At 38.3% G+C, this 19,833-nt stretch overlaps 1 protein-coding gene across 2 annotated transcripts in view; it reads right to left on the bottom strand.

The window, feature by feature from the left end:
- LIPC (lipase C, hepatic type) overlaps positions 1–19,386 on the bottom strand; it is a 39,441-nt gene extending 20,055 nt beyond the window's left edge. The window contains exon 1 of one of the 2 annotated variants that reach the window (XM_079318111.1): positions 19,006–19,386. In XM_079318111.1, the coding sequence (XP_079174237.1) occupies positions 19,006–19,023 (18 nt within the window). In that variant the 5' untranslated portion in view covers positions 19,024–19,386. The remainder of the gene's footprint in view (positions 1–19,005) is intronic. The other variant, XM_079318110.1, reaches the window with a different exon arrangement.
- Positions 19,387–19,833: the final 447 nt, after the last annotated feature.

Raw genomic sequence — 19,833 nt, 5'->3', positions numbered from 1 at the left:
ACCCCAATTTTGTCCTAATAGAGTTTCTGATAGCTATAGCTATGGTAAACAGACTGATAGAATATTTGAATTATTATATTCATAGAATTACTGATTTTCTGTGAATTTTATGTAAGTATTTCTCAATAGCAATTGAGAAATTATGTTTGTTTTCCTGTGAATTGAACTGCTTCTGTATTTCTGCCAAAATGTTAGGAAGGTACTAAGTTAGTAATTTCTATAATTATTTATTCTGTGGAGCCTTAGTGATTAAAGTGACTTTACCTTAACCTAAGAAAGAAAAAAATAAAAGTAATTAACTTCAATCAACCAATGAGGGTGTGACAAGCCAGTGGAAAGTGGCAAAAGATGGTTTATGATAATTTAATTCTAGAAAGAAAATTGCAGCTTATACTGAGCTAATTGATGAAAGGGAAGTTAAAGACTTGTAAAGAAAAAAACCTAAAATGTAGCCCACCACCACTGCATGCCAATTTTAGTTCAGTGCTATGATTGTTGTCCTGCCTATTTTGAGTGTTCCTGGTGCAATCTGGGCAACACAGACAAAGTGAGAATTTATAACCAAATTCAATGTGGGGCACATTTTGGCTGCTGTTATTGGCAGCAACGAGCAACTCCCTCTGTTCTGCTCTTTCCAGCATCATGTCTAATATTGCTGATGGGACATTGTTGTGATTGCATTTAATGATTTTTTTTCAAGTGTCTCTCTGATAATAGATAATCCATATGCAACTGTGTTGATAGCTGGTGTATATATACTGGGCTTCTCAGGCCCTGTATCTATCAGCTGTCACATGTTTTCCCTGGGAACTGACTCAGTTGTTAGAAATTAAAGTGAAGCTCTTTGTTGCCTTTGGTATTCATTTTGTTTTGCAGAAGTGTCATGGGTGTTGTTCAGATTTATGGGAGGCTGCCTAGACTAAACAACTGCCACTGCAAGCAGCAAAAGTCACACTCTATTCAGTTCATTTTGAATTAGAATCATCTCTTACCCCTCTACAGTGATTTTAATAACTCCCATATTTTTCCACTATAGATTCACATAAAGGGCTTGTTATTTTTAAAAGATAAATACATGTTCTTCTACTTGGACCTGACAAATCTATTAGCCAAACCTTCCATTAGCAGAAGAAAGAGCTTCCTTTATTTTGCACAAGTTCTTTCCTAACCTTTAAGGTAATTAGCTGTAATTATGCTTCTGTGTAATGATAGGGCTGATATTCTAAGTATTCTGAATTTTAACTTTAAGCAGCACTTTTTCTAATTTCTCTGGTGCTATGCAGACCTGCGGTAGTGCTCTGTGTTGTAGCCACCTTTGGGGTTACATTTGTTGAAATATGGGGACAGCCTAGGGTGAGGTGTGGCACAGCAGCAGCCACCAGCTTCTACCGAATCCTTTTTTCCTTCAGTCAGAGATCTGCTAAGTTCTGCTGAATGTAGTTTGGCAATAAACCATACAAAGCTTACTGTAGCATTTCAGCCCAGGGTAGAGAGCTGCTCCCTGGCACTGAAGCACCTAAACCTCCCAGGCAGCAGGTTAGAGCTGAGTCAGCCTTCTTCATCTTGTGCTTGGCTCTGCAGGATGGGGATGTGTCAGCAAACAGAGACTTTGGCCAGCGCACAGGGAACGTGCCCGGACAATGGGGCACCCTTTGCATTCCCAGTGGATGTGGTGTAGGTGTGCAAACCCTGCTGCCAGTGCAGCACCCTTTGCATTCCCAGTGGATGTGGTGTAGGTGTGCAAACACTGTGCCAGTGCAGCGCCCTTTGCATTCCCAGTGGATGTGGTGTAGGTGTGCAAACACACTGCCAGTGCAGCACCCTTTGCATTCCCAGTGGATGTGGTGTAGGTGTGCAAACCCTGCAGCCAGTGCAGCACCCTTTGCATTCCCAGTGGATATGGTGTAGGTGTGCAAACACTGTGCCAGTGCAGCACCCTTTGCATTCCCAGTGGATGTGGTGTAGGTGTGCAAACACTGTGCCAGTGCAGCACCCTTTGCATTCCCAGTGGATGTGGTGTAGGTGTGCAAACCCTGCTGCCAGTGCAGCACCCTTTGCATTCCCAGTGGATGTGGTGTAGGTGTGCAAACACTGTGCCAGTGCAGCGCCCTTTGCATTCCCAGTGGATGTGGTGTAGGTGTGCAAACACACTGCCAGTGCAGCACCCTTTGCATTCCCAGTGGATGTGGTGTAGGTGTGCAAACCCTGCAGCCAGTGCAGCACCCTTTGCATTCCCAGTGGATATGGTGTAGGTGTGCAAACACTGTGCCAGTGCAGCACCCTTTGCATTCCCAGTGGATGTGGTGTAGGTGTGCAAACACTGTGCCAGTGCAGCACCCTTTGCATTCCCAGTGGATGTGGTGTAGGTGTGCAAACACTGTGCCAGTGCAGCACCCTTTGCATTCCCAGTGGATGTGGTGTAGGTGTGCAAACACTGTGCCAGTGCAGCACCCTTTGCATTCCCAGTGGATGTGGTGTAGGTGTGCAAACACTGTGCCAGTGCAGCACCCTTTGCATTCCCAGTGGATGTGGTGTAGGTGTGCAAACACTGTGCCAGTGCAGCAGCAGGCCTGGCTGCCTCCCTCCCCACGCCTCCGAGCCTTGTGACTTAACTGCTGCTGCGCTTGGCTCTGTGCAGCTGGGAAAGATAACTCTGTCTGAAGGCAGAAATTAAAAGTCAGGGTAACTTTGAGATATGTGTAAGAGCCTTTATGAGTTTAAATCCTGCTGCTGCTGTATTAGTTTGGGACTAGACATGCCCAGGGCATGTTCTCTGAACATCGTTCATTTGAACAAGGGGCTGTCGCGGTTGTGCATGTGATAATAAAAGTGAGTATTTAGGAAAGATGTTGCTGACTCATAGACCTGTCAGATAAAAGCAGTATTCAGAGAGGACACAATAGCTGACCTTTTGCCAGCTTGAATAGAAAGTTGACTTTCAGTAGGACTGTGCACACTATACTGAAAAGGAAGACAGATTTTCTTGTGCAGAAAGAAATATGAAGTCTGTAGACAAAGACAAGCTTTAAGTGACTAATGGATCTCTGATAAAACTATTACTCAGCAAACAAGGGGTTTTTTTGGAGGATTCTCTATTTATATGGTTCTGTTTGTATTTTAATCTAACAGCAAATTCCAAAATTGTGGATAAAATGTAGTACACAGAGCAATTTGACACACAGCACAGGAACTGTTAGCTGAGGCCCATAGTCTCTGTGGTGGAGGCAAAAACAACACCTTTACCAAGACAAGAACAAGAGCTGGAATCTGAGTCAATGTTATTGCAAAATGGGAGAATAAACATCTCTTCAAACACCAAACCTTATGGAAGATGTGTAAAATTTGCCTAGGTGGTTCTAAGGCTGTTTTGCAACAGATTAATTAAAGCAGACGAGCTTCATAGGGTCACAGAATATGCTGAGTTAGAAGGGACCCATCAGGATCATTGAGTCCAACTTCTGGCACTGCAGAGGACCTCCAAGAATCTCACCATGTGTATGAGAGCATTGTCCAAATGTTCCTTGAACTCAGACAGGTTTGGTATCTTTTTTTTTATTTCTTTTTTTTTTTTTTTTTTTGCTATAGAGGCAAATTCGCTTTATAACAGCTTCTGATGTTTCAGACAGCCATTATGACAGGATGAAATAATTCTCTGTATTTAATTCTCAAGTTTTTAATTTGAATTTTTCAGGAGACTGGTTGAGTAGAGTCGGCAAAATTGTCAGGCAAAGGAATTTTCTAAAAATAAAATGTTGTTAGAAAGATACTCAGTGTGCATACGATGAAGGAATTTATAAATAGATTTGGGAAGAATTGAGCTCATTATAAAATAAATCCAAGATAGATTTTTAGGCATATGGCCATGTCTTAAAGTTATTTTAAAGGAGCCTAAATCTCTACTGTGGAGACTTTGTCTCAGTCTTTCTCTGGCACCAGGTATTCTCCAGCCCCACAATGAAAGGCAATGGTAGGAGAGAGCCTGTGTGCAGGAAGCTGGCACAGAGCTCACCAGCAATCAATGGATCTCATTATTAATGAGCTTTTATCTCCTCCCACCTTCATTTTGTTGTTGGTTTGGTTTTGTTTTGTTGTTTTTTTTTTTTTTTTGTGGTGATGCTTTTTTGTTAATCCAAAGTGTCATAAGTAGCCTCCCTTAAAAGGAAAGTGCATCTATCAGTGGGAGTGGCTCCCTGGAACCTGTTGGATGCTTTGTGGTTGAGAGCAGGAAGGTTTTGCAATGCAAGCTGCAGTGAGAGCTGTGCCTGGTGTGAGAACAAGGAGTGGCAAAGAGAGTCAGTGTGAAACCATTTGGTTTTGTGAGAGCTCTTCTGAGCTACTGCTACATTTATTCAAGCAAAATTTACTTTCAAGGAGATGGAGAGGATTATTTATAAAAACTTTTCCAGATGTATCACCAAGGGAAAGAAAAAAGGAAACAAGCTGTACAAATTATTGTTAGAGAATTTTTTTTTTTTTTTTGTTAATGATAGTTTCTCACAAAATCTCACTGTGCTATGTAATTGTATTGTGTCCAATTAATTGCTGCTTGTTATATGTTTCAGTCACAGTGTAAAGTTTGTTTAGACATTGTAAAAAACATTAAAAAAAGAACAAAATTATGTAGATTTGACATACTGTGCTTTTAAAAGTGGAAGTCCTGCTCAGCCTGGCTGTTAGCCATTCATCTTAGCAATGAGACCTTTTAAAGTTGCTTTTGAATGAAAATATATCTGGAAATAAAATTATTATCTGAATTTAATTGCATTATTTCAATTTCCATTCCAAGGCCCATGATTTACTAATTCCTCATAATTGGAGAGATAAGCCTTATTCTTATATTCTCAAGCCAATTAGATGATAAGGGAAAGTGCCTGAGCAAACAGTTTGTCTGTGTCAGGAGAGGAGAACTGAGGCATTTTGTTCAAGTGAGGTGCAGCTATGAAAGGTTTTTGCTCAGCACCAGGATGAGTGAACTCACCAGGACTGCTCTTTAAGGCTGCCCCCATCTCCCCATGCTTTGGTTTGTACTGGGGACTGACATGGACACTCAAAGCAGGCTCCTTACAGCCTAATCCACCCCAAAGCCTGTGCTTTTGGAGTGTAGCTGATGTGCTCCAGCTTCTCATGGATCCTCATCCCCAGAACAGAGTGATTCCAGCACCAGAACCAGCCCAGAGTGATTCCCAGCACTCCCCTGCCACAGAGGTCTCTGTGGGCTTTCTTTGGTGTTTAGCACCAAATGTCTCACTGCTCAGACCTGCTCATATTGCACTGTAGGACATCTTGCAGTGACATGATATAAATGTGATGAATGATGTTCTTATAATCTATAGCAAGATAATTAGCTGCCAGTGAAGAAGAAATAGTAGTTAGAGCAAATACAAAATATTTTAAAAAAGAAATAATAGATTAAATAAAACACACTTCTGCTGTCTTTCTTATACACAATATTCCTTTAGTATTTAAATTTATACTCTCTTGGAAGCTGAGGGAGGCTGTGGATTGAATATAAAACTCTTTGTTCTGTTTTCATATTTGTTCACAATACTGCATTGGAGTGTGCACCAAAGCAGAAAAAAATGTGTTTTTATTAATTGAATATTGGGGCTTTTTTCTTGCTTATCTTATTTTGGGAACTTATTTTCAGTCTCAAGTGAGATATTTAATAAAAATTGGTTTTAAATCCAGTGAAGAAGTAAAAAACAAGAAGGAAATAAATCTCTTTAGCTGCTTTCAAATTACCTTGTTGGCATGCCATTTTCTATTACTTTCATTCATATTTTGCTACTGTATTGCAAGCAGCACTGACAGGCTGCCCTTGCTTTTTTTTTATTTGCAGTTCTATTTGAGAACATGAATACATGAATATTTTATCTGACTACTTCACAAAGCAAGAAACTTCTCAGGGAATTGCATCATTAAAGAACTTGGTTGGGAAGTTAAAAACATAACTTGATTTCAGGGACATAATCTTCATGTAATAATATATTCAAGAATTGTTTTTCTGCTTTCTGACTTGCTGGTCACAACTGGAGATTGTGAGGAATGCCTGTATTTTAAAAAATACCTAAATTTAAATCTCTTGAGCAAATCTCTTTTTGTCCCCTACCTTTGATGGCATTATTTCCTTTCCAGGAACAAACCTGAAAAATGGTGAAGTTGCTGAAGTTTGAATTACATGTGATTTCTTTGGGGTGGAGCAAACTGCCAAAAATCACTGGGTTTGAGCAGATCCAGAAAACCAGAGTGGTCACATGAGAATCATGAATGTAGATTTTTATGTGGAATTTTATCTGCGTTTTTTGAATGTTTTTCTCCTGACTATGGAAAGATACCTTGTTAAGAAAAGATTGTTTTAATTTATTGAACAGTTTGTTCTTGTGTAACTCCTAATAGGGAAACTAAAAGTGATCAGAGAGAAACATTATTTTTGGATTGAAAAGTAAGGAACTGGGACATTTAGTTTTAGCAATAATGAAAACTACAAATAATTTTTGCCCTTTAGAATTCTTCTTACTATCTTGTTCCATGATGAGTGGATAATGATCAATGTCATTTCTTTGTGTGCTGGCTCATATGTAACTGATGCACAGTGGATTACAGTATGTGTCAATGCTGATGAAAACAGAGAACTGATTTTTCTAATAGAAAATGTCACAATATAGTGTTAAGATTATGTCCTTCTGATATAGGAGAGAGATTTTAAGGAATTATTTTAAATATGGCTACCTCAGCATTGTTTTCCTCAGTTTTGCATAGGTGATAAAGAAGACAAGCTGGTTATATATCTTGATATTAGAGATTAAGAATGAAAAGCAAAGTCTGAAGTTCTTCAGTTGTTTTCTATGTACTTTATAATCCCCTGTTTTTTTACCATTGCTTTTACTATGCTGACCCTCCCAGTTCTCCAGGAGATGTACTGGCTGCCTGGAAATGTCAGGTGAGCACCAAAGTCTGCCAAAGCAGATTCTTACAGGGTCAGATGCCTCCTCTGAGATAAAAGCTGTTGTTATAAAGTATATCTAATGTCTTAAACATTTGAACTGATATATGCCAAAAGGTGTGGGAAAAGTTCAAAGATACAATAGCAATACATTGGTCTCAATTTAGCAAAAGTGATTTAAAGGGAATAATCCTTATTTCCAAAAGTGAAACACAAATGCTCATACACAGCTAAGTTTGGTGCCTTATAAATATGCATTGTACATTTGATTATTTTAATTTTAAAGTTCTTTAGTTAGCAGGGTGGTACAGACACCTTCACACCTGAAATACCAGAATCACAATCCCTTATGTCACAACAACACAGAGATTTTTGGTTTCAGTTCTCTAATTTTGCACAACTTTTTTTTCTGAAACAGGCTGGAAGCCATATATAATGTCTCCTAAAATAAGCACTGCCCTCATTCTTTGAATGTATTCAGCTCCTGTTTATTTGGTAAGTAGAATGTCTACATGGATATCCAAGGCATCCCAGGACCCTGGTATACAATCACTGCTCAGCAACCTTTACTTGACTTTGTAACCTTCTAAATTATTTGTCAGTGAGCCAACTGGGTTAGAATCATCACAATGAATTAGAAAATTATTCTCTTTTCCTTTCTGAGAGTTAACTATTAGTTAGTAGTGCTTGTTTCTGTAGAGAGGTTTGTCTCTGTGAAGGAAAGTGATCCTGATACATTAGACATTAATTTTTATAATAGTGTTTAAAAGGCTTCATTTTACTCAGATGTCCAGAGATTTAGGTCCAGAATTCCCATTATCCTAATTAGTTCAGCAGAATGAAACTACTCAATGCATTTCCAGGCAATTATTTCACCCTTCAACTACTGGCATGATCCTAAAAGAAATAGATCATGCCATTTATGCATTCCCAGAAACACACCTTGTTAGCTGTGCCATGGAGTTAGGAAATCAAGTGTCTAAGTAATGAAAATGCTATAGATGTGATATTTGAAAATTATGAAAAAACCTCAAGACTCTGTTGTCAGAGTCATGTCTTAGTTTGTGGCACTTCCTTTTCAAAAAGTGGATAACACAAATAACAAAGCAGTGACCCTGATTCATCTTCATAATGGTACTATCACTGAGTCAGTGCAGGCCAGAATTTTGATGCTATTTGTATATTTGTTTTAGAGCAAATGCACTGCTGTCTTCAGTGTGATAAAGAAAATTGTTCAAGAATGGGACAAGGAGGCTGAAAAGGATTCCAGTTGTCACACTGAATACTCTCATACTAGCTAGAGGCTCAGGGTTTTTTTGGTGCCTAATTGAAAGCAGCAATAATAATACTGATCATGCTAAAATTGTGACCATTGTTACTGGTGCAAGTTTTCAGCTTCTTGCCCTGGAGGACATTGACTTGTCTTTGGAGGTGAATCCTTTAGGTTCCCACTAAGGAAGTTCTATAAGAAATATTTGCTATTTGTTTTGGATGATATGTTATTCTTTTGACTCCTTTTATAGTTTTACTTAGTCTTTGTAGAAAATTTATCTTAAAGGTCATACTGGCAGTTATTTCATAGACCCAAAATAACTGATTTTAACCCATTTCTTTTTCCCCTCTTTCAAATAAATCCTGCAACTGCTCTGAAGCAGTACTTTTGACTAATGAGAGCTATTGCCAGGCTTCCCTGTTATCACACTTTGTTAGAAATGTGCCTAACATACAAAAGTGATGGCTCACTGGGCTTTCATCACAATTAGGGTAAGTGTTTTATTTGGAGCTCAGTGATTCAGTTCAGATCTCTCTAATTCTCAAGGGAGGTTGCTCACAAGGGCAAAAATTCAGTTTTCATACAGACTTGTATTCAAAGTCCTATATAAAACACAACCTTAAAAGAACAGCACTGTAACTGTGGGGTATGAATTGTCTGTAACCTGGTAGAAAGGTAAAATATAGCACCACTACATTAAGTAAGACCAGATGTTTTCCTTTTCTGATGAAGAGTCTGTTTAGACATTTGTAGCATCTCTTTGTGTTGGGCCAGTTCATCATATCTCTCCTTCTGTAGATCATTTGGTACATGGATCAGATACAATTTTATCAAAGACCTATTCACATGCAATAGAGCAGTCATGTTTCTAAAGAGAAGCAAGTTCTCTGATTCTTTCAAAGATGTGAGCAAATTCTGCACCATATTGAGCGCCCTTTGGCTGCAGGTGAAGAATTCAACAGCTTGTGGGAGTGCTAATTAGTGCTAATAATAACTTCAATGACCTGCCTTGGCTTTAAAATGCCTGACAGAAATTGCCTTGTCCTTGAAGGACAGAGATTTTGTTTCTGGGTATGTCTGATTAGGGATGCTCATGCCTACGTGTTCCTGTGTTTAGTGATCACACACAATTACCAAGTGAGTGCTCATGTGTGAATAAAAAGGAAGTGGGTGGTGTTGGGGAATCAAGAGGAAAAAAAGGCAAAGAGACTTCTGAAAAGTACTACACCAGGATTCCATTATTAAAGGGGTTTCTCTTCTAGTCTAAATAGCCTTATTAAAACTAGAAATAGTAATAAGAAAGCATTGGATTAGGAAGTGGATTATTCAAAATTAAACCTTGTTTCTCTAATTTTGGTACTCTTTTTGTGGTTACTCTGCTGAAATATGTATGGAGGGTCTGAGGTCTCAGAATGTCTGAAAGGGAGATCAGAAGCAATGAAGTGCTGGGTTTGCAGGCTACTAAGTGCTACTCTGATGCCTGTGTTATAAGAAATCCTCAATTCCTTTAGAGTCCCAGGCCCTGAGCAGATGTCTGAGAATTTGGTTCCCTTCTGCACATCAGGATTATCATATTCAAAGTATCCAAAGTGCTTTTTTTCTAAAGCCATTTTAAGAATTAGCATTGATACTTCATAGATTGAAAATAACTAATAATTTAAATATTTTTGGTAGGCCCATAAATATAATCAGCTCTTTGATGGTATTCAGGGGAATAACATTTTATTGAAATTAACAGAAAGATACATGTTAAGGCCAAGCATTTACCATCAGTGGAATTAATTGACTAGCACTTGATGTTCTGTAAAACTGAACATTTTTAATGAATGTACACAATCTTCATAACCTAGAATAGAAAGATAGAAAGGGGCACAGAATCGTAAGAGCAATCCTAACCCAAGATGTAAATCCTCTGAATTTACTAAAATTCCAGAGGTGACTTTGGGAGAAGGGATGTGCAAAAATTCCTCTTGGATGGAATAGTACCTCATACTCATGGTTTTATTTTTAATTTTTATTTTTATTCCCTAAGAATCTCAGTGGTGGTTGTGCTAATTTCTGCTACCTAAAATTCCAGATAGAGCACAATGTATTCAGCATTCCCATTGCCACTTCCTGTGAGCTATGATTTGGAGAGATTAAAATAGCAAGCAGCACAAGTGTCTCCTCTGGGAGCTGGATCAAAGACTGTAAGTTTGCTCCATTGCATTCTTTAGGGTGACACTGACACTACCAAACCAGAGGGTTCTGAGGGACACATTTCTTGGCTGAATTTTCAAACAAAAGCTACAGTTCCTTTAAATTAACACATTAAAGTAAAACATCGCATTATGGTCACAGAGCATGTGAGAAGAGGCTGTGGCTATTTAATGGCATATCTCAGGATCATGTTGAACTCCTCTCCAGGAAACAGAGTAGAGATTGCTCTTGGGATGGAAGCAAGATTCTGACAGAGAGGGAAGGCACATCAAGTTTTGGGAGAGAGTGCATCCTGAAGGTATCTGTGCCCTATGAAATGTGGAAACCTCACAGTGCTCTGTGGGGCACACTGCTGTCCTGGTGTAGGATGGAGGCACACATTCTGTGCATTTCACTGTGTTTGAAATGCCTTACTGGCTAAGGGAATGCTCTCAGGGGTTCTTTGTTCTCTGCCTCCCTTGGTGTGCCCCAGACAGCAGTAGGTGCAGGTCAGCTGGAACGGGGGAGTTGTTTTTGTGTTGGAGGCAGTGCTCTCAGCTGCTCTCAGTGTTCATTGCAGAGCTCTGCAGTCAGCCATGGCCCTGGGATGGTGAGGCACTCAGCCCAGCTGGAGCAGAGATGACTGAATTGCATTGTAGAGGTCAATGAAAACCAGAAGAGTAACTTCAGGACTGCTCACTGAAATCTTGTGTGTGGGAACCTTTTCAGAGCTTTGTTGGGATTTCTGATAAAAACACCTCATCAGTACCTCAGCTTTCCTGACCAATTGATATAATCTACTAAGAAAACAATGATTTATGATATTCCTTACAAAAAACTGTTCCCAATTAAAGGAAAAAGCTCTACTTTCTATTTCTGGGTAAGCAGAAGGTAAGCATGATGGATAGAGACCACAGTAGATTTTCAGATGATGTGCCAGCTGGCTCTCTGTGTAGCTCCTAGTGCTGCAGAGATCCACTCACTAATGCTTTATGCTGGTAGCTGCAAGTTTTTATATCTGAGTATTTTCCATTCCCTTCATTCTTTCTTTTAGGTCTAGACTCTAATTCTACAGTCCCACTCTGCTCATTTCTGTACTGACAGGAGAACAGGACAGAGAATTAACTATAATCTAGTTCTAGTCACAGTTCCCTCCATTTGCTCTGTTTCTGGAAAATACACAGAAACTTCTTTGGAGTTACTTTCAAGAGTTCAGAGAAGACTCTATTTGTCTCCTAGTTGCAGTTGGTCCTTAACTTGGAAAGCAGATTTGGTGAATCCTACACAGATTTAGCCTGTGAAAGTCTTGCTCTTGAGGGTGAACCTATGCTCTGGGTCATGCTTCATCCAGCTTACTCTCATTTGCATAAACACATTAAATGCAATTAGTGCTGTCAGGTTTCCTTGTAGTTTAGATAAGCACTGTGGTGTGGGTGGCAATTTATATGTTGTCATGGACAAGCTATTTTAGTCAGGATCAGTTATGAAATTGTTCAGATATTTGAAAGGTCATAAAGGTGCTGACTCTAGTGACTCACAGTAGGGGCTGCAATCTAGGATGAGACATTAAAAAGGAGTTCAAGTATATACCAAGGGCTTGATTCAATACCTCTAGAAGGTTTTGGGGCATTTTTACCTAATGTAATTCAGTAAGAAGGATGAATAGTTTACAGAGATGTATTTGACACAATAAACTGAAAGTTAATTCGTTTCCATGTGTCCTAAAAGCACTGCTAATTCATATTGTTATTTCTTCCTCATGGTTCAGGCACTGAAAGCAATATTCTACCTCAGTAAATAGTAATCAGTTTCAAATGCAGTAGCTTTCATGTCTTTCTGAAAATAATTATAAGGGTTTTAAATAGTATCCAGCATTCTTACAAATAATTAAACTTTTAAACACTTTTTTGAAGATTGTAAGCTCTCTGGTGGAAGAATTACCTGCATAATACCATTCAAAATATTTTTTTGTACTGAATAAAACATTGCCCAAACATTTCCTCCACAAAAAGAAAATCACAGCTTCTTCCTTGTCCCTTCCCTTCCTAGTGTCAAACCCTAAAAAACAAACTTTGAAGGCTTTTGTACTGTTATCCTAAGTCAAAAATACAAGTGACATAAAATCAAATCTAGCAGTACTATTTCACCACAACACACAAAAAAGCCAATAAATATAACAAACAAAAATACTAGCCTCTTCAGTATGAATATAATTTTCCCACACCTCTTTTTTTTTTTTTTGTCAGAAAGTCCACATAATTTATCTATTTGTATTTTTATAACAACTCATAGAGTTCCAGTCAAAGGTAAGTAAGTTCTGGATAAGTTTTAGTCTCAAGACATGATAATTACATGTGTTAATTATACAGTGATTTGCCTGGTAAATAATTTAGAATGTATTTTGATTGTATATATGTATTTATATATTTTTGCAAAAAAATTCTATATATCTATATCTATACCTATATCTAATCTATTACTACCACTAAGGAACACACATTCACACCACTGCCACCTTGATTTGGCAGAATCCCTAATTTGAGTGACTTTTGGAAATGCAGATTGGCAAACATGGAGTTAAACCTTGATGTCCTCCAACATCCATTATGACCCACTGCTGCTGAAAGGGAGAAAAGAGATGCTTGAAAGAGTTAATGAATTCCTTACTCTGACACTACAGATTACTTTGAGCCTGATATGTGTAAAGTAGAGCACAAGTGCTCTAATAGAGACAAAATTTTAAAATGAAATAATTCCTCACAACAGTGCTTCTATCAAATGATTTACAATATTAGCACCAAAATACAGGAGAACACGCCAGTGTAGCAGAATTTTAGGGCAGTTTGTCAACTCCAGACACAAAGCAAAATCAAACATATGTGTATGTTTTTATTTTTGTCCTTGGACCTTCTCTGTCATCATCTCCTCCATGGTTCAGTGCCTCTCTCTGTAAACAATGTACAAATTTAGAAAAGACTTTTCAGATCAAATATTTCAGAACAGCAGAAGTTCAAAGGTTTGTCTCATAAAATTTGGGTTTTCAGATTGGACATGATGGCTTAAATCCAGAGAGTATTATGCATATAAACACCTTGTTTCTTCATATTCAGCATTTCTACTATTTTTTTTTTTTCTGTCATTTGTTGCAGTTGGAGCGACACCAGGAATTCTGGAAGCCAGATAGGAGCCCAAATATAAACAGTATTATTGATAAAGATTCAAAAGATTTTACTGGACTGGGCAAGCAAAGCAGAGAATTTTTGCAATTTTAGCCAACAACTCCTGTTTGTGCAACCATCTTGTTTTAGAAGCATTTCAGCACAATCAAAAGTTTTTGTTGGCTGATTATCATGGGTATGTGGAAGGGTGTGCAATCTTATGCAGTTAATGCATTCTGAGACCATTACCAACTGTAACAATTTCAAATATTGAAAGGAACAAACAAAAAAAGTTATCATAGTAATTTAACTTTAAATCCAGTATATTTTTCTAGGAGAAAAGCTACAAAGCGTGAAAGAGGTCATTTTAACTTGGACCATAGATATTAAACTTTTTTTTTTTTTTGCAAGGGTCATAATTCATATTTGGCCTATGGCCAAAGCAGTGAACTTTATCACCCAGTCTTGGCATGTACAGATAGATGGTCCCTTCTGTCTCTTTTGCCAGTTATTGCTCATGTTGCCAGGAAATCTTAATCATGCTGCTTGGAAGTGGCTGCTGGCCCATCCACCTGCTGCCAAGCTATTCCACTGTGTGAGGAGTCCGACTCAGCTTCAGCAAACAGACTCTCAGCTCCATCTAACATAGGAAAAAAGGTCACTGTGCTAAGGCCACCCAAGGGGACCATATGGTGGGAGGACTTACATCATCACTATTGCACTGCTGCTTATGCAACCCTATTAACAACCCTGAAAATTCACATGGACTTGCCATAACTGGGTTTTCTAAAAGAAAACCTGTAATATAAACCTAGAGTGAACCACAAAATAAGAAGAAAAATGTTCTCTTTAATAATGAGTCATTGAATGGGTAGGGTTGGAAGTGAGCTGAAAGATCCTCTAGTTCCAGCCTTCTGCCATGGTCAGGGATGGCTCTCATAGGTCAGGCTGCTCAGAGCCCCATGCAATCTGGTCTTGAACTCTTCCAGGGATCAAGCATCCTCTACTAGGTAACATCTTCAAGGGCCTCCCCATCCTCTGAGTAAAGAATTTATTCTTACTATCTAATGTAAAAGTACTCTCAGTTTAAAACCACTGCCCCTTGTTCTGTCACTGCGTGCTCATATAAAAAGTTCTTCTCCTTCCATTTCAATATAAGGTATTGAAAGGCTGCAGTGAAGTCTCCCTGGAGCTCTCTCCAGACTGAACTCTCCAGCCCCAGCTCTCTCTGTCTGCCTTCATAGAGGTGCTCCAGCCCTCTGATCATCTCTGTGGCCTCTGGGCTCACTCTAACAGGTCCACATCTTCCCTGTGCTGAGGATCCCAGAGCTTGATGCAGTATGTTTTTATTGATACTAATTTTCCATTGAAACTAGGTATTTGTACTTAAAACTAATTCTAGCCTTCCCTAGTTTGAGGAAAAGGAAGACCATCAGTTAAGCAGTTAAGATTGCAGTGCCACATCACCAAGAGCTGTTCAGGATTTTCTAGTGCCATAGGCAAGCACTATTCAGACAGCAATAGTCAGAAGAATATAATGCTCAAGTCATATGAATTGCAATCCACTGCTGAATTTAGGCTCCTCATTAAGATGTTCAATCACTTGCTTTAATAGAAATATTGAAAGTTGTTTCGTGCATGGATAGTTCCTTTGTCAGTTGAATTCCTGTTATTGTCTCTCTTCATGGGAAAAGCAAAGGGTCTTATTTTAGTTAAACTATGATTATATTTTGCATCCTATAGTGAAAAATTATGTCTGAAATTATATTTGTGGGTTTTTCCAGATGACAAAAGGAAAAATAACTGGTTTAAGTCTTAGAAGTTTTGATTGAGTTCTAAGACTCCTGGGAGCAAATCTTAAACACAGCCAGTCAGAAAATGGCAGCAAAGAGTTTTGCAGAACTTTTCCTGACAATATCATAACATAGATCATTAGTGTAACAGGTATCTGAACTTTCAAATTTCAGGACTTCTTGGACCCTTATTTTTGTATGTCACAGAATTTAGCTCCTGAATCCCTGTTTAGGTGATCTAACTAGAAGGGAAACTTCAGAGGTGATCAACAAGTCCATTTAAGTAAAAAAGAAATATTAATGGTTTTTAGACTTGTTTCTGTGGGCTAACTTTAGTTCTCTGTCTCTACAGTTTACATGGCTTTTGAATCTTCTATGGTTTTTTGTGTTTTTCCACTTCAGGTAGAAATTATTATTTTGGTAGGTTTTTAAATCTGATAGGTTATACCCTGCACACTGCATTTTGTTGAGGAATTTCATATAGATTGATATATATTTGCTATGCCAAATATCTCTTGCATCTATAATCCACTTGGGCAATAAAGAAAACATAACAGCTATTCAGATTTTTGTATAATCCATTCCTATGGCCTGTGTATAATACTAAGGTGATGATAGCACTGCAGTACTTAAAACATAGCAGAATTGGATGACAGCTGTTGCCTTCTCTTTTGGGCAAAAAAAGTGCAGCTCACTGCCAGCTGTGAGACTATTGAATAAGAAGTACCAGCTCAACAGCATGCATTTTCATCTTAACTAGTGTATAACTCTGCTCTACACGAGGACGAGGAATAATGGAAAATATTCCCACCTACTTTTGTGTTTACAAGAGAAGAATCAAAATAAATAGGAGCTTATGTATTGTTAAGAAGAACCAAAATAAATAACAGCTTATGTATTTTTCACATGCTTGTAGAAAGAATCATCTTGGCTCAGTTTCAGGGATTTTATTTTTAGGTGCTTATTTCTCATTCCAGGATTCTGCTTTTAGATAATGAACCTTTGCCAAAAATGCCAAACCCCTTTCTTGCTATATAAATGTACAAGAAAACCATGGCATTTCAGAAACCCTCTGTGTTTTTTTAAGAATAACCCTGTGTGTGTTTTATATTTGGTGTTGTCTTTGCTTGGTAGTGCACTCCATCTTGTTCTACATAATTAATTATAAAATAAGAAACTACAATATATATTTTTGTACATAACTTGATCAAAAAAATTTACATACATTCATCTAAACTGATTTATCTGCTGCATTCTAGTTCTTTCAAGTTCTGATTTTTTATGTGATTTCTTTTGCTGTGTGGGTGGATACAGTGATGCAGAAAATTTGAAGCAGTTGTTTATTTTCTGGATACAAATGAATGAGTAGGACTTTTATACAGTGATTGTTCTTCTAGAGAATGGCTCTCTCATAGGTAATTGCTTGTGTTAGAAATATGTACCAGACACTCATCCCTGAGGAAGGTTTGCACTCCTGATAGTAGTTCTGTTCTATGCTGCAGTTCCTGCTAAAACAAGAAGAAGCAAGCTCCAAGGTAGGAGGATATCCAGGTACAACAGATACAGTGCTCATGCAAAGCTGTCTCCACTTGACAGCATTAAAAGGCTTCTTATGCAGAGCTAAAAGCTTTGCTCCCTTCCTTAGTGTGAGGTAATGCCTTCCTGTCATTTGCATCTGCATTGAGGCAAACTAATCTGCCTCACTGAGAAATGAAATGAGGAAAAAGACTCCCTGAGGTTCCCAGGTGCAGCCAACACACAGAGAACAAGCAGAGCTTTGCTGACAAGTCAAATGGTTACAGAAATAAGGCAAGGTTTTGACAACTGGGAATTACATTATCTTGTGGCCAAGGTTGGTGTGGCTGAGGTTGGATTGGAGAAGGATACCAAGGGAGTGAAAGATGCAGAAATACATGTTATTGCAAATGAACAGTTAGAATTGGACTGATTTAAAAGTGACAAAAGATGAGGGTCTTAGTTCAACATAATGGAATATCAGGGTCTTTAGCCTTGTAACTACCCCCTGTAGCAGATCTAGTTAGGCTGTGGGGAGCCTCTGGAAGAAAATGTAATAGATTTTTTTGCATTTTTAGAAAAAAACCTTCTCTGCTTCTGAAATCAGTCTCTTGCCTCAAAATGCTGTGAGCTGGGCATATCTGCTAGTGCCAATATGACATGTGACCTGTTGTTTGTGGCTCACAAGTGAGGTTTTCAACTGCAGAAGCAATGAGCAAACAAGTGAAGTCCATGACACAGGAGTCCTAGGTCACGAGGGGAAAGGGCGATGGAGAGAGTGAAGGACTGACCCTGCTATAAATGGTGCCACAGCTCGTGGGTGGGAGGGTGTGAGTGCAGGAGGCAGGACCTGTGACTGTGAAAGAACTGGGGGACAGTGACTTCCCCCTCTGCCTTGTGGATCTGTGGGGAACTAAACTTTGACCACACAGTGGAATCCAAATAGATCTCAGCAAAGATGATGGGGAAAACCCCAGACTAAACTTAGGGCTTTTATTTTAGGTTCTCTTAAAAATACAGAATTGGTCAATGTTTCTAAATAGCTTTCTAAGGTTCAGTGACTCTGAAGGATGTGCAGGCCTTGTTTGCTAAACCAGGCCAAGTTATGGCATTAATTGAAATTTCTCACGGTGTTTTCATTCAGGGATTTTATATGGCTCAAAGTTAAACCCAAGGAGAAATTTAATGTGCAGAATCAAAGAAAGGTGGTCCTGCCTCCCGTAGATTGAAATCACAATGTCTATTGCATTTAAAGCATTTTTGTAGCAAATGGTTTCTAAAACTGTTAATATAAATTAACAAAAATGCAAAACACAGCTGCAGTAAGGGGCCGTACTTCTGTGAATGTGCTTATCTTGCTTTATTTCCAGCCAAGGAGAAAACTACATTTATCCCCTCCAGACTTAGAGTACTAGAAATGTGGTTAGATAAAAAGGAAAACTAATTCTTGCCTTGTATACATCAATAATGAGGTCAAACATGGCATTATCTTTGTCAATCACATCTGAGAGGTTTTAAGAAATGCAGTTGTTTGATGCCCTGTCTTACTCAGCAGTCACACAGAGACTGACATAATGTGCAGTGTCACAAATGCATAGAAAATGGTTGTAAAACCATGCCAGTGATAAAGACCCTTCACAGCTCTGCTCAACAAAACCTACTGCAGATGTATCTCTTTCACTCAAAATATTCATCCACTTGAGATGAAAGGCAGTCTGCATTAGGCAACTCAGAAAATGAAAGCTTAAGCACTGTCAGGTAGCTGGAAACTTTGATTCATAGTAGGAGACTAAATCTGTCACACAGAATAATTCCAGCCCAAGAAGATTATAACATTATCAATTCAGTGAATATTTTCAACTTAATACACTATAAAATTAGATTCATCAGAAATTTTGCTAAAGGTCAGGTTACCTTAATCCTGTAGTCTCAACATTATGGGTTCCCCCTGGGAAATACTTGTGGTAATTATGAACAACTACATTTCCTGATAAATACAGACATAAATAAATGCCATATTTTAGGGAATATAGCACCCAAACTCAACATCTGTCTGGTGAACAGACAGTCAATACTACTAAATTTTTATAGCATAGACATTTTTTAAAAGTTCATGATCAATATTTATATTTGATAGTATATTACCTTCTTCCTCTCCTTCATATGTGTTTGCTGAGACGATGATACACGAAAGCAATAGAAAGGAAAGAAGTTGCAACCTTGTCATTTTTTCTTTCTTTGAATGAGAGTTCTGTTGCATTCTGCCAAGAGATGGAAAAAAGAAAGAATTAGGAGTGCTTTGCAAGAAATTCTTTGCCCATTAATCATTAACTTTGATTTCTTCTGTCCCCTGCTCTGGTTTGTCCTTTTATGGGTTTTTCCTTTTAAGGGAAATTGGAATTTGCCTGTTTCCAACCTCTTCATTTTTATTTTATATCACTTGTGGCAGAAATAATTTGGAGCTGGGTCCTCTTACCTTGTTCAACAGTGCCCAGCTCTGAACACAGACTTGAGGGCATTTGTTCTCTGAAATACTGCTAAAGGCCATGGCAACCAGCTTGAATTCAGCTGGTCAACAGCTCAGTCTGGACACATTGCAAAATAAGGGCAAGAGCTGAAGGTTAGTCTAAATATTTCATTAACATAGGCAAATCTCAGCAAGGCAATCATCAAAATTTTACATATATTAAACACTTCTCTTATTTCAGTGGTTCAGTCAGTACCAGATTTTGGATAATCACAAAGTCTTTCCTTTCAAATTAAGTGAAAAATTTTTAACACATAGGACATTTGCTAATACAGCACAATTAACCAACATCTCTCCCCACTTCCAATAAGAGAATCATAAGAAACTGTAGGTACTAAATGTAGGAGTCATTTCAGAGGAAACGTTTCTACTAAAATAGTATAATTTACACTGGAAATCAGAGCAGAATTTTAATTACAGCATGTGTGTACATAGTCAACAATGAG

The sequence above is a fragment of the Erithacus rubecula genome, assembly GCF_903797595.1.
Source record: "Erithacus rubecula genome assembly, chromosome: 14".
In the NCBI taxonomy this organism is placed as follows: Eukaryota; Metazoa; Chordata; class Aves; order Passeriformes; family Muscicapidae; genus Erithacus; species Erithacus rubecula.
Note: the sequence above shows the minus strand (reverse complement) of the source record. Positions and strands in the feature narration are given on the sequence as shown.